This window comes from Pan troglodytes, chromosome 1 (genome assembly GCF_028858775.2).
Source record: "Pan troglodytes isolate AG18354 chromosome 1, NHGRI_mPanTro3-v2.0_pri, whole genome shotgun sequence".
NCBI lineage: Eukaryota > Metazoa > Chordata > Mammalia > Primates > Hominidae > Pan > Pan troglodytes.
Window position 1 is genome coordinate 230,524,560 of NC_072398.2, and position 14,158 is coordinate 230,538,717.

Here is a 14,158-nt window from a genome sequence, read left to right on the forward strand (position 1 = left end):
CGGCCCCGCCCCCGGGAGGCCCCTCCCCGAGCGGCCACACCCACGCCGAGGCCACGCCCACGCCCTCCGGCGCGAGCGGAGGGCCACGTGCACAGACCCCGGAGAGGCGCGCACGAGCGGACCCCGACACGCAGGGACACGCAGCACCAGCCGAGATACGACCGACGCACGCACTCCAGTCTCCCTCTCCCGGCCGAGGCTGTGCGGCCCACGCTTTCCACCCCTCTCCGACCCCCAGCCGCGGGAGCCGAGCAGGGAGGTACCAGGCTAGGCCCTCCCCATGCCCACCACTGCCGTGACTCTGGGTGCTGGGGTCCCAGCAGCCAGGCCCAAGAGAACCCCAGGGGCTGGCGGTGGCACCAAAAAAACACGTCCAGACCGTGGTTTCACCTTGGCCTCAGCGCTGGAGGCGGATAGGTGTCTGGAGTAACAGGACATGTATCCCAGGGACTGACCAGCAGGGATGGGAAGGGCCATGGGGTGGAACTTACAAGGACACAGTGGCTTGAAAGGGGACAGAAGACAGGAATTCGAGAGAGACTCGAAGCACCCACGCCACCTGGGCTTCTTGGAGGAAGAGGCATGGGAGTGGGAGATGGTTGGTTGAGGCCCTGTCCGGTGGGACCACACTGGGCCTGTTACCCATATACCCTACCCAGTGAGGGGCCCAGACTCCAGGACCCAGGACACACCCCCAGCAGGACTGGAGGGTCCCACTGGTGAGCCAGGAGCTCTTGAGTCTTGGGGTCTTGGTGAGGCCCAGACTAGAGGTGGCTGGTTGCAGGGGGCGTCCTGAGGGACAGTGGCTCCCAGGGCAGATTTCCCCTGCTCGGGTGGGGCTGGGCCAGCAGTGTCCCCTGGACAGGAGAACCCTACCCCGGCCCTCCCTCGGAGTAGCCATGGCCCTCTTCCAGGGCCTCCTCAGCTCAGAGCTGGGGGGCGGGGGACGTGGGGGGGGTGTCTGCCAGGATGTCTCCTCCTTCCCCACCCTCTCCTGGAGGATGCGCCACGGGAGAACGGATGGGGCTCCACAGGCTTCCTTCCTCCCTTTCAGGCAGGTGAGACACCGCGGGGCCGTGCGGACGGCCAGCACTCGACTTTGCCTAAAAAAGGAAGCAGCAGGCTGAGGCTGAGGAGCTGGCGGCAGGAACAAGGGAGAGCTGTGTCCCCGCCGGCGCCCCCCACCCCCCCTGCCGGGGATCTTGGCAGTGGAGGTGCTGGCTGCGCTCCACAGACCTCAGACCTCGGCTGGGACCAGAAATGCCTGGTGCTTCCGCCTGGGCCCGGTGGGGGGACTTTGGGTCCCCAGAGTGCAAGCTGTACCACTTCGAGGGGCCTCGCCAGGCCCCCCAGCCCCCAGTACACAGGGGCTGCAGTGGAGATGACGCTGAAGGCCGCAGCCACTGGAGGACCTGGGGTCTGGCCGGAAGCTGGCTGCAGACCCTGCGGAGGCACGCCCAGGTAGTCAGGCAGGGAGCTGGGCCGAGGGTCCCCCACCCTGGGGAGGCTCACAGCCAGTGGCCCGCTTGTCCCCCACCCTCGCCCAGCAGGCGGGCCACAGTCACACCTCAGCCTGCCTTGCAGGGCTGACGGGGAAGTTTCCCTCACTTCTGGAAAAAGTGAGCGGGTCTTCTTGGCTGTGACTCAGGCCCTCAAGGAAGCGGCCGCCCTCCTCCCTTCAGCTCGCCATCAGCGGGAGAAGGCACAGGAGGCCTGGCCTCCACCCAGCCTGGGCCGAGCTCAGCCACCTGCCTTGCTCCCGGCTCTGCCTGGAGTCCCTCCAGCTAGGAGACCCTCCCCATCAGCTCTCCCCGTGCCCCTCAGTCTTCAGGACTCATTCTTGTGTCCTGTCCTCCCCCCGCTGTCTCCACCCCAGAGGAGGGACGTGGACAGAGGGTCCCAGAGAGCATGGGGTCAGCCAGAGGTGCAGTGTCAGGGCCCGGGCCGGACTTGAGGCAGACACCGGAGGAAGCACAAACATAACAGCCGGAACCCTCCACTCTCCAGGGAGGAGGGCCCTGGGTAAGAGGCAGAGGCAAGGACCGGTCAGGCCAGATCACAGTGGGTGCTGGCCCCGAGCCCTCTGCCTCCTGCAGGCACAGCCCCTGTCTGATCCTGGTGGCCTGGGGCCCCATGGGGTGGGGAGCAGCCTGGTTTGGCTGCGGCCACCCTGCCCCCACGGTCTGGGCCTGGGCTGTGGGAGTCCCTGTGCCTCACTTCCCGGAGCCAGCCTGCCCTGCCGGTCTGTCTGCAGGCAGGTGGAGGGGGTTCCAGGAAGCTGGGGAGGCTGCTGTCACCCGGGCACCGCCCCTGCCCCCACCCGCCTTTGGGAATGCTCCCTCCTCCGCACAATCCAGGCTTCTGCAGAAGAAGAAGGGCCTTTTGTCCCCAGCTGGCTGTGGTCATGTTTGACCCTGGGGAAAAGGGCAACTCCTGAGGCCTCCGACCCCACCCCTGACCCGAGCTGAGGGCAGGACGCCCAGGCCCACACCCGGCGCCTTTTGTTGCTGTTTTCACGTATCTCACAAACGTACTCAAGCACACACAGGAGCAGATGGACGGGGCGGTGAGGGGCAGCGGCGGTGAGGGGCAGCGGCGGTGAGGGGCAGCGGCGGTGAGGGGCAGCGGCGGTGAGGGGCAGCGGTGCGGGCCTGAGGCACTGCTCTGGGGTGTGCCTGAGCCCACCCCACAACAGTAAGTGGGGCAGAGCAGGGGTCACCAAGAGAGCAGGGCCCACGCAGCTCCTAGACTCAACCTGCTCACTGGGGTCAAGGACAGGTCTTGGGGGCCTCGGGGGTCACTTTTCACTTCCCAGGAGCCCAGGCCTGCCCCTCTGGCCCCAGAGCTGACCCCACTCAATCCCCCGTGCCAGCAGCAGCTGGGGTGGCGGGTAGACACCTGGCGGGTAGCAGCCTGGGTAGGGGTGGGAGCTGCACCATCTGCGTCTGTCCATCCATCCCTCGTCTGTGTGCTGGGCACAGCCGCGCCCCAGCCTCAGTGCTGGGGACACACAGGCGCCGGGCCAGCACTGCCAGGCTAGGAGGGTGGGCCGTGACCAGCTAGGAAAGATACGGTCTACTTGTTTTCCCTGTGAGAACAGGGGGTCACTGGGGACTCGCACGCAAGGGGTACTCAAGGAAGAGCCTTCCAGGCAGAGAGAAGGAACCGCGAGTGCCAAGAGCAGGGTGGGGTGGGCAGGAGGGGCCTGCGCCAGGACTGCAGGAGCAGAGCAGGCTGGGGGCCTTCGGGAGGGGTGGCCGGGTGGAGGGTGTTGCCCACCTCGACAGGGGCAGGAGGTTTGTCACAGCGAGAACAGAGCCCGGCCCCGTGGGAGCCGGAGAGCAGCAGGCCTGAATGACCCAGGGTTTCCTAATAGCAGGGCCCCTTCCTTGTGTGGGTCCCCTCACTTTGCCTCTCTGCTGGGACATCCTTCCCTGAAAGGGAGAGGAGGACCACATGCTGCCCCTTCCCCAGACACAGTCCAGACAGGTCCAGTCCACAGCCCTGGGCAGACGCAAAACTCCCAGGGGCCTGGACTGGGATAGGGAGGAGGCAGCAGGGAGGGACTGACCTATGTCCACACACCACAAGGGACTCCCAGAGGCGGGTGGGGCGGAGCTGGGAGCAGGGGCCTTAGCCCTCAGACCAGCCCACTCACCCTGGGGAGTTCCTGCCCCACAGCCTGCCCAGCTTACAGGCCTGGGGGCAGGGGCAGGCCAGCACAGGCCGGAGGGACAGAGGGAGCCACATCTGAGGGGTCCCCCAACTGCTCACACCGTCTGAGGCTGTGCTTGCCAACAACTCTGCTCCCAGGAAATATTTTGCAAATCAGGAAATGACACGGGGCAAGGTGGGAAGCCCACTGCATCCAGTGGGGTGGGGCCCCTTACTGCCTCCCCTGCTCCGGCATGACGTGTGACAGGGACGCAGATGGGACACACACGGCCACACACACACACTCCGGGCTCCCATTTGGGCAGGGCAGGGGCCCCAGCCACCGGGAAAGAACGCCAAGCAGAGGTCCCCACAGCCACCCTGCAGCTCGGCTCCACCCAAGGAGTTCAGGCCCCTGGGCCAGTGGAGAGCTGTGGTAGAGGCTGCAGGAAGAGGGAGGCCGGTCCTGGCCCTCAGGCTGGGGGAAGGGGCTCTGGGGGAAGGGGTGTAGAGGCACCCTCAGGGTGGGGGCGGGCCTGGGGACCCAGGGCCCTGAAGTGGAGGGGTTTCGGTCAGGGACACCATGCTGGGCAAAAGTTGGGAGAGATTCGTGGGGTCCAGGTGGGGTCCTGCCCCTGCAGGGGCTAGAAGGGCTGGGCAAAGGCCAACTGTATACCTGGGGCCTTGAGGAGGGGAACCCTGGCTGGGGGCCCCACCTCCCCCTCATTTCATGCCCCCCTCCTGGCTTCCCAGATGGTGGCCGATAAGGGAGCTGCTTAGGATCCATGGAAGAGGCCAGGCAAGAACCCAGGGGAAGAACCCAGGGGCCTCAACGCAGGGCCCGTTCTGTCCTAGGGGGTGGGGCCCCTGCCTTCCAACGTGGGGCCTGTTTCCGTCCTGGGGGTGGGGCCCCTGCCTGCCAACGGGGGGCCTCTTCTGTCCTAGGGGGTGAGGGGGTGAGGGGGTGGGGCCCCTGCCCCGGCACTCGGGCTCTGGCCTTCCTGAATCGCCCCTTCCTTGCTTCTCTTCCGCCGGCCAGGCCTCTGCTCTCCGGGGCTACGGCCTCCCACAGGCACGTTCCTACACCCCTCTGTGAACTGCCCACGGGCCCCCCACCACAGGTGCTCCTCTGTGAGCTGGTCGGGCGGCTGGGGCCGGGGCCGGGCTCCGCTGCTCCGTGCCTTCCACCTCCCTGGCGGTGCGGGGCCTCAGGGTGGGCCTGGGAAGCTGGAAACACCTTTGGAAACAGCCGCCTGAGGCAGCTGTGGACAGGAGACCCTGCCCAGCAGCCAAGGGAGCTGGCCTCTCCGCGCAGCCTCCCCACCCCCACCAGGCCCAGCTGTTGTTTTCACGGCTCCGGGACCAGGCGGATCCTCAGCCAAGAGCTTCCCAGGAGAGCCCTCATCTTCAACCCCTAGTGGCGACCAGAGCCAGCCCGGGCAGGAGGGGAAGGAAGGCGGCCGCGGCCCCGGGGAAGCCATCCTGGCAGCTTGGCCACTGGCCCGGCTCCTGTCTGACCAGGAAAGGCATCAAAGCCGGACTCGGATGGAGGCTGGAAAACCCCGAGACTTCTTCTGGACCCGACCCAGCCACACACCAGGCTGTGCTCAAGGCCACGGAATGAGCCTCGACCCTGGCCCCAGACGGAGCCCAGACCTTGCTGGTCACAGGCTGAGCCCTGCTGGCAATATGATGTACTAGATCCCTTAAAAGGCCTTCCAGCAACAACCAACTTCTGGATGAATGACTATGAGCGTACATTTTTAATAGACTATTGTGTTTCCAAGAAAGTAAATATCTCCGAGGCTCCCCCAAAATTAAGCAGCAAAAATAAATAAGGCCAGGTGGGGTGGCTCATGCCTGTAATCCCAACACTTTAGGAGGCTGAGGCGAGAGGATTGCTTGTGCCTAGGAGTTCGAGACCAGCCTGGGCAACATGATGAGACCCCGTCTCTACAAAAAAATTTAAAATTAGCTGGGTGTGGTGGTGCACTCTAGTCACAGCTACTTGGGAGGCTGAGGCAGGAGGATCACTTGAGCCCGGGAGGGTGAGGCTGCAGGGAGCTAGGAGCTCACCACTGCACTCAGACTGGGCGGCAGAGCAAGACTCTGTCTCTAAGTAAACAAACCAACAGAGTAGTGTGGAGGCCTGGATGATGAAGGGAAGTGGTTGGGAAAGCAGATAACTCCCTGGACACACACAGGGACAGAGAGCCAGCCTGCGGCCAGGGGACAAGTATGTTTCTCTGCCTAGGGGCTGCTAAACCAGGGGTCTCAAGGGTCACTGAGGGGGCCGAGGGTGGTCTCGCCTGGAAAAGGGGAATAGTCTCTGGAGGGAAGCATCCCCAAGTTGGACCTCAGAATTGTCTCCGATAACAGCTGACAATTAAACAACCAAACGTTCAGAGAAACACCGTGCTACTGATGAGAATCAGCAGAAACAACAGTCACAGATTTAGACCCCCGAAGACTAGGACACTGGAATTATTTAGTACAGAATATAAAATAACTATATATGAAATATGTTTAAGAAGTGGAAACTGTAATCTAAAAAGCAAGCATGTATCAAGAGACCATAAAAAAAATCAGACAAATCTAAAACACAATCAGATGTAACTTTTAGATATGCTAACCCTTTTTTTTTTTTTTTTTTTGAGATGGAGTTTCACTTTGTCACCCAGGCTGGAGTGCAGTGGCACCCTCTCAGCTCACTCCAACCTCTGCCTCCAGCGTTCAAATGATTCTTGTGCCTCAGCCTCCTGAGTAGCTGGGACTACAGCTGTGCACCACCATGGCCAGCTAATTTTTTTTGTTGTTTTTTTGTTTGTTTTTAAGATGGAGTCTTGCTCTTGTTGTCCAGGCTGGAGTGCAATGGCGTGATTTCGGCTCACTGCAATCTCTGCCTCCTGGGTTCAAGCGATCCTCCTGCCTCAGCCTCCCAAGTAGCTGAGGTTATAGGTGCCCACCACCACGCCCAGCTAATTTTTTTTTTTTTTTTTTTTTTTGAGACGGAGCCTCGCTCTGTCGCCCAAGCTGGAGTGCAGTGGCGTGATCTCGGCTCACTGCAAGCTTTGCCTCCCAGGTTCACGCCATTCTCCTGCCTCAGCCTCCCGAGTAGCTGGTACTACAGGTGCCCGCCACCAAGCCCAGCTAATTTTTGTATTTTTTAGTAGAGACGGGGTTTCACCGTGTTAGCCAGGATGATCTGGATCTCCTGACCTGGTGATCTGCCCGCCTCGGCCTCCCAAAGTGCTGGGATTACAGACGTGAGCCACCGTGCCTGGCCTGGATATGTTAACATAATAATTTAAGATAAAATGAATGAGTTAATCAGCAGATTAGACAGAAGAGAGTAATTTGATGAGGGGGTAAAAGAAAATGGTGAGGATATGGAGAAGGAATTTGTGGTGAAACTGGACATAATTGTTGAGGGATTTCCGGAGCTGATGAACGTTGTGGACCTGTGGCTTACACCAAACAGGGTGGGTGTGAGCTCGGCACAGCTAGGACGCGCTGGTGAGACCAAGGAACACCAAAGTCAGTGAGGAGATCTTAGTGTCACCCGGAGAGAGCCAACCGAGGCTGGCGCATGTCTGAATGCGAGCCTGGCCACAGGCTGAGCCCGGCTGCCGCCACCCCTGGGCTTCTGGAACCCTGGGCTTGGCCGAGCGTGGGTGTCTCCCCTGGGAGCCCCAGAGCCCTGGACGATGGAGGCCGGGACCTGGGCAGGCGCGGGAGGCCTTGGGCTGGGGCCTGCGCCCCTCCTCTGAGGGCTGCCTGCCAGGCTCTGCCCTGCCCTGCCCTTCCCTCCTCTCTCTTCCCCTCCCCTCTCCTCTCTTTCCCTCACCTCCCCTCTCTTTGCCTCCCCTCCCCTCCCCTCTCTTCCCCTCCGCTCCCCTCTCTTCCCCTCCCCTCCCCTCTCTTCCCCTCCCCTCCCCTGCCTGCTCTTCCCCTCCCCTCTTCGCCTCCCCTCCCCTCCCCTCTTTTCCCCTCCCCGCCCTCTCTTCCCCTCCCCTCCCCTGCCCTCTCTTCCCCTCCCCTGCCCTCTCTTCCCCTCCCCTGCCCTCTCTTCCCCTCCCCTGCCCTCTCTTCCCCTCCCCTGCCCTCTCTTCCCCTCCCCTGCCCTCTCTTCCCCTCCCCTCCCCTCCCCTCTCTTCCCCTCCCCTGCCCTCTCTTCCCCTCCCCTGCCCTCTCTTCCCCTCCCCTGCCCTCTCTTCCCCTCCCCTGCCCTCTCTTCCCCTCCCCTCCCCTCTCTTCCCCTCCCCTCCCCTCTCTTCCCCTCCCCTGCCCTCTCTTCCCCTCCCCTGCCCTCTCTTCCCCTCCCCTGCCCTCTCTTCCCCTCCCCTGCCCTCTCTTCCCCTCCCCTGCCCTCTCTTCCCCTCCCCTGCCCTCTCTTCCCCTCCCCTGCCCTCTCTTCCCCTCCCCTCCCCTCCCCTCTCTTCCCCTCCCCTGCCCTCTCTTCCCCTCCCCTGCCCTCTCTTCCCCTCCCCTGCCCTCTCTTCCCCTCCCCTCTTCGCCTCCCCTCCTCTCCCCTCTCTTCCCCTCCCCTGCCCTCTCTTCCCCTCCCCTCCCCTCTCTTCCCCTCCCCTCCCCTCTCTTCCCCTCCCCTGCCCTCTCTTCCCCTCCCCTGCCCTCTCTTCCCCTCCCCTGCCCTCCGTGGCGGGGGCGGGGCTGCGGGCAGGGGAGGCCGGGGTCGTAAGCCGGGAGCGCTGCGCGCCCAGCCAGGAAGGGGCAGCGGGGGCGACCCTCAGTTTTCCGGGCCGGGCCACGCGATGGGGTCGCGCGCGAGCTCGGAGGCCGCCGGGTCACACCCAGGCGCAGAGTTGCTCGTCCTCGTCGGGGCGCCCCGGGGGGCGGCGGGGTCCGGGGGTCCCAGCGGGCGGAGGCAGCAGCGGGCGGAGGCGCCGGGCTAGGCGGGCGCGGACGGCCGAGGCGAGCACCAGCAGCGGCGGCAGCGAGAGAAGCCCGAACACGATGAGCGCCGCGGAGCCGCGGTCCGAGAACAGCGCGCGGCACCGGGGACCCGGAGCGGGGTGGACCTGAGGGCCGGGCGGGCCGTCAGTGGGGGGCGGGGCGGGGTAATGGAGGGGAGGGGGCAGGGCAGGGTGATGGAGGGGAGGGGGCAGGGCAGGGTGATGGAGGGGAGGGGGCAGGGCAGGGTGATGCAGGGGAAGGGGAGGGGTGGAGAGGGGAGCGGGCGGGATGATGGAGGGAAGGGGGAGAAGAGGGGAGCAGGGCAGGGTGATGGAGGGGAGGGGGCAGGGCAGGGTGATGGAGGCGAAGGGGCAGGGCAGGGTGATGCAGGGGAAGGGGAGGGGTGGAGAGGGGAGCGGGCGGGATGATGGAGGGAAGGGGGAGAAGAGGGGAGCAGGGCAGGGTGATGGAGGAGAGGGGGCGGGGCGGGGTAATGGAGGGGAGGGGGCAGGGCAGGGTGATGGAGGGGAAGGGGAGGGGTGGAGAGGGGAGCGGGCGGGATGATGGAGGGAAGGGGGAGAAGAGGGGAACAGGGCAGGGTGATGGAGGGGAGGGGGCAGGGCAGGGTGATGGAGGGGAGGGGGCAGGGCAGGGTGATGGAGGGGAAGGGGCAGGGCAGGGTGATGGAGGGGAGGGGGCAGGGCAGGGTGATGGAGGGGAAGGGGAGGGGTGGAGAGGGGAGCGGGCGGGATGATGGAGGGAAGGGGGAGAAGAGGGGAACAGGGCAGGGTGATGGAGGGGAGGGGGCAGGGCAGGGTGATGGAGGGGAGGGGGCAGGGCAGGGTGATGGAGGGGAAGGGGCAGGGTGATGCAGGGGAAGGGGAGGGGTGGAGAGGGGAGCGGGCGGGATGATGGAGGGAAGGGGGAGAAGAGGGGAGCAGGGCAGGGTGACGGAGGAGAGGGGGCGGGGCGGGGTAATGGAGGGGTGGGGGCAGGGCAGGGTGATGGAGGGGAAGGGGCAGGGCAGGGTGATGGAGGCGAGGGGGCAGGGCAGGGTGATGGAGGGGAGGGGGCAGGGCAGGGTGATGGAGGGGAGGGGGCAGGGCAGGGTGATGGAGGGGAAGGGGCAGGGCAGGGTGATGGAGGCGAGGGGGCAGGGCAGGGTGATGGAGGGGAGAGGGCAGGGCAGGGTGATGGAGGGGAGGGGGCAGGGCAGGGTGATGGAGGCGAGGGGGCAGGGCAGGGTGATGGAGGGGAGGGGGCAGGGCAGGGTGATGGAGGGGAGGGGGCAGGGCAGGGTGATGCAGGGGAAGGGGAGGAGTGGAGAGGGGAGCGGGCGGGATGATGGAGGGAAGGGGGAGAAGAGGGGAGCAGGGCAGGGTGATGGAGGGGAGGGGGCAGGGCAGGGTGATGGAGGAGAGGGGGCAGGGCAGGGTGATGGAGAAGAGGGGAGCAGGGCAGGGTGATGGAGGGGAGGGGGCAGGGCAGGGTGATGGAGGAGAGGGGGCAGGGCAGGGTGATGGAGAAGAGGGGAGCAGGGCAGGGTGATGGAGGGGAGGGGGCAGGGCAGGGTGATGGAGGGGAAGGGGAGGCGCAGAGGAGAGGGGGTGGGTGGGTCAGGGTGATGAAGGGGCGGTGAGGGCCGGACGGTGAGGGATGGATGGGCGGGAGCAGGGTGGAGCGGGGAAGGGAGAGAGAGCGGGGTGGAAGAAAGGATGCAGGGCCGCGGCAAAGGGAGACGGAGGGGTGCAGGGCGGGAGAGAGGAGTGGGCGATAGAGAAGATGAAAGAGCAGGGGGCGGGGCGATAGAGGGGCCGTGGCGGGCTGAGCAGAGCGGGAAGAGGGAGGGGGGAGATGGAGGGATGAAGGATTAGGGCCTGGGCGAAGGAGAGGCAGGGCGGGGAGAGGGGAGGGGGCGGGCCGCTGTGGGCCAGGCAGTGCTGAGGGGTGAACAGGAGATCCGGGACGCAGCAGGTAAAGGGCTGAGCAGGGTCCCTTGAGGGGAGGCTCAGAAAAAGCGCCCACTGCCGCGTTCTGCCCGCTTCTGCCCTCCTGTGCCCTCTCATCACCAGCTGGCGCCAGCCCCCATGCCAGCAGAAAGGGGCCCGGGGCCCAGACCAGGCCACAGCCCACTCCGCAGGTGGGGAAGCCCCGCGCTGGCAGGAGGGCCTGGGAGGGGCCTTGTGTGTTTGGGGAGGGGCTGGGGGCTGTGGGTTAGTGAAACTTGAACAACATTTTCATCTTCTTTTCCTGGAACCCCGTTCTCTCCCCACCCCCACCCAGCTGTCCAGGCCCTGGTGGCCCCTGGTACAAGGCTGGGAGGCCTCAGGGAAGGGACAGAGCTGTCCCTTGGGTGAAAAACAAAAGCCCTTCTTTGGCTGTGGCTGGTGGGGGTGCTTGGGAGAAGGGGCTGCCAGGGAGGGGCACATGTGTCTCTGAGGACAAGGGGCAATTCTGGAAGGGGGCACAGTGCCTTCAGACCCCGGGCACGCCCACTCCCCAGGACCCCAGCTAGTCCCCCGCCCACGGGGCACAGGCTCACCCTCGAGTGACACAGGAATCCCAGGTAGACGACCGCCGCCGCGGGCAGGAGCACCAGCAGGAAGGCTGCGGCGGGCAGTAGGAGGTGCAGCAGGAGCCCGGCCAGCAGCCGGCCGGGCAGCAGCAGGGGCCCCGACCACCCTGGGCACGTCAGGGCTGAGGCCTGGTGGTCGGGAGGTCCCCGGGGCAGCATGGGCGCTGTGTCGGAAGCACCACCTCCCCCCTCCTCCTCCTCTGTCTCCCTCCCCTGCTCACTCATGCTCCTGCCACTGCAGGCCTGCGGCCCGGGCGGTGCTCAATGCAGAGTGGTGCTCTCCAGGGCTGCCCTGGAAGACCTTTAACCCCGCCCCACGTTGCAGCCAGTCCACATCCCCCAGCCCGACCGTGGACCCTGGCTAGGGAGGTCCTGCCCTGATGTCTGTCCCAGAGCCACACCCCCACCTCAGTTTCCCCTCTGCCAGGCAGCTGCAGCTCCAGCAGCGCCAGTCTCCAGCCCCAGCCAGCTCCTGGTGCTCTGGGCAGGCCTTGCAGGGCCCTTCCCACCGGGGCCGCCTCCCTCCCTGTCCCGGGCGGGGCTGCAGCTCCCCCACACAAAGACCTCATTTCAAAGGGCTGGACTCTGATAGCTGCCCCATCAGTAGCTGCCACCTGGAGGCCAGCCCCCCACCCCCTGTCCCAGCCCCAGCCCCGCTGCTCCCTCATCTGAACACCTTGTCGGTGTCCTCCGCCTGCGTCTCAGAGTGGATGAGAGGGCACCTGGGATGCGCATGAGCCGCAGGGTGTGGGGCCTGTACACGGCAGGCACTCAGCAAGCTGCCAGGGACCACAGGCACCCTCGCGTCTGAACCCAGCCATCCCGAGCAGAGGAAAGGCAGATTTTCCAGGACAAGAACCTGTGTTCCATCATTTTTTTTTTTTTTTTGGAGACAGTCTCACTCTGTCACCAGGGCTGGAGTGCAGTGGCACGATCTCGGCTCACTGCAACCTCTGCATACCTGGTTCAAGTGATTGTCCTGCCTCAACTTCCCTAGTAGCTGGGACTACAGGCGCTCACCACCGCGACCAGCAAATTTTTGTATTTTTTTTTTTAAGTAGAGACGGGGTTTCACTGTGTTAGCCAGGATGGTCTCGATCTCTTGACCTTGTGATCCGCCCACCTTGGCCTCCCAAAGTGCTGGGATTGCAGGCGTGAGCCACGGCGCCCAGCCCATCATTTCTAGTCAGGGGCAAAACTTTTCCCATCCAAAACCCCAAGCATTTTCTCTGAACGTTACTCCCGACTCTGACTTTTTTTTGAGACAGGATCTCACTCTGTCACGCAGGCCGCAGTACAGTGGTTCAATCACGGCTACTGCAGCCTTGACCTCCTGGACTCAATCAGTCCTCCCACTTCAGCCTCCTAAATAGCTGGGACCACAGGCACGTAACCACTGCGCCCGGCTAGTTTTGGTATTTTTTGTAGAGATGGGATCTTGTCACGTTGTCCACGCTGGTCTGGAACTCCTGGTCTCAAGTGATCTGCCTGCCTGGGCCTCCCACAGTGCTGGGATGACAGGCATTAGCCCCCGCGCCCAGCACAGTCCCTGACGTCTGTCCGTCTCCCAGGGCTTTATTGCACGTCAGCAGAGTTCCAGCTCCATTTTCTTTTCTTTTCTTTCTTTTTTTTTTTTTGAGGAGGAATTTTTTGCTCTTGTTGCCCAGGCTGGAGTGCAATGGCACGATCTCGGCTCACTGCAACCTCCATTTTCCAGGTTCAGGCAATCCTCCTGCCTCAGCCTCCCGAGTAGCTGGGATTACAGGCGCAGACCACCACGCCCGGCTAATTTTTGTATTTTTAGTAGAGGTGGGGTTTCACCGTGTTAGCCAGGATGGTCTCAAACTCCTAACCTCAGGTGATCTGCCCGCCTCGGCCTCCCAAAGTGCTGGGATTACAGACGTGAGCCACCATGCCCAGCCTCCAGCTCCGTGTTCATAATTAATTGACAGGAGTAGGTGTCTGTGAGCTGAGCCTGTTCCCTGTGAGGCCTTCTAGTGGGCTCCATCCCTTCCAACACCTTCCAGGCCTCTCCAGCTCACCTACTTCCTTCAGACTTGTGAACAGGAAGGAGAGTGGTACCATGTGGCGTGTGACGTCTAGCAGGGCAGCAGAGGCCTCCCTGCAGTGTCCCTACAGGGCACAGTGGCTCACACCTGTAATCCCAGCATTTTGGGAGGCTGAGGCGGGTGGATCACTTGAGGTCAGGAGCTTGAGATCAGCCTGGCCAATTTGGTGAAACCCCGTCTCTGCTAAAAATACAAAAATCAGGCCGGGCACAGTGTCTCATGCCTGTAATCCCACACTTTGGGAGGCTGAGGTGGGTGTATCACCTGAGGTCAGGAGTTCGAGACTAGCCTGACCAGTATGGTGAAACCTCCTGTCTTAAAAAAAAAAAAAAAAAAAATACAAAACTTAGCCGGGCCTGTTGACACGTGCCTGTAGTACCTGCTACTCGGGAAGCTGAGACAGGAGAATTGTTTGAACCCGGGAGGAGGAGGTTGCAGTGAGCCGAGATCAAACCATTGCACTCCAGCCTGGGCAACAGAGCGAGAATCCATCTCAAAAAAAAAAAAAAAAAAATTAGCCAGGCATGGTGGTGGGCGCCTGTAATCCCAGCATTTTGGGAACCTGTGGAAGGCGGATCACTTGAGGTCAGGAGACCAGCCTGGCCAACATGGTGAAACCCTGTCTTTACTAAAAATACAAAAATTAGCCGGTCATGGCGGTGGGTGCCTGTAATCCCAGCTACTTGGGAGGCTGAGGCAGGAGAATCACTTGAAACTGGCAGATGGTGGTTCCAAGTGAGCTGAGATCACACCACTGCACTCCAGCCTGAGTGACAGAGTGAGACTCCGTCTCAAAAATACAAATAAAAAGTTTTAAAAAGTTGCAAAACCTCTGCTTTCTAAGTGCCCCCCAACCAGGTCTCTCGCTTATTCATTCAACAAACACTGCTGAACTGCTACTAAGTCCCAGGGACTGTCACCGGAAAAGGAAGTCCCGATCCAGACC

At 63.2% G+C, this 14,158-nt stretch overlaps 1 protein-coding gene and 1 long non-coding RNA gene across 2 annotated transcripts; one reads left to right on the forward strand and one right to left on the reverse strand.

The window, feature by feature from the left end:
• The first annotated feature begins 2,616 nt into the window (after nt 1–2,616).
• Nucleotides 2,617–6,710, forward strand: LOC129136341 (uncharacterized). Its single transcript, XR_008537911.1, has 2 exons — nt 2,617–2,694; nt 4,408–6,710. It is a non-coding gene; the product is annotated as an uncharacterized LOC129136341 (long non-coding RNA).
• A 1,519-nt stretch (nt 6,711–8,229) lies between these two features.
• TMEM88B (transmembrane protein 88B) lies at nt 8,230–11,728 on the reverse strand. The gene is made up of 2 exons (XM_024355188.3): nt 11,111–11,728; nt 8,230–8,693 (listed from the first exon to the last, which is right to left on the reverse strand). Exons 1-2 carry the CDS (start codon nt 11,366–11,368, stop codon nt 8,460–8,462), a joined length of 492 nt encoding a protein of 163 aa, XP_024210956.1. The 5' UTR covers nt 11,369–11,728; the 3' UTR covers nt 8,230–8,459.
• Nucleotides 11,729–14,158: the final 2,430 nt, after the last annotated feature.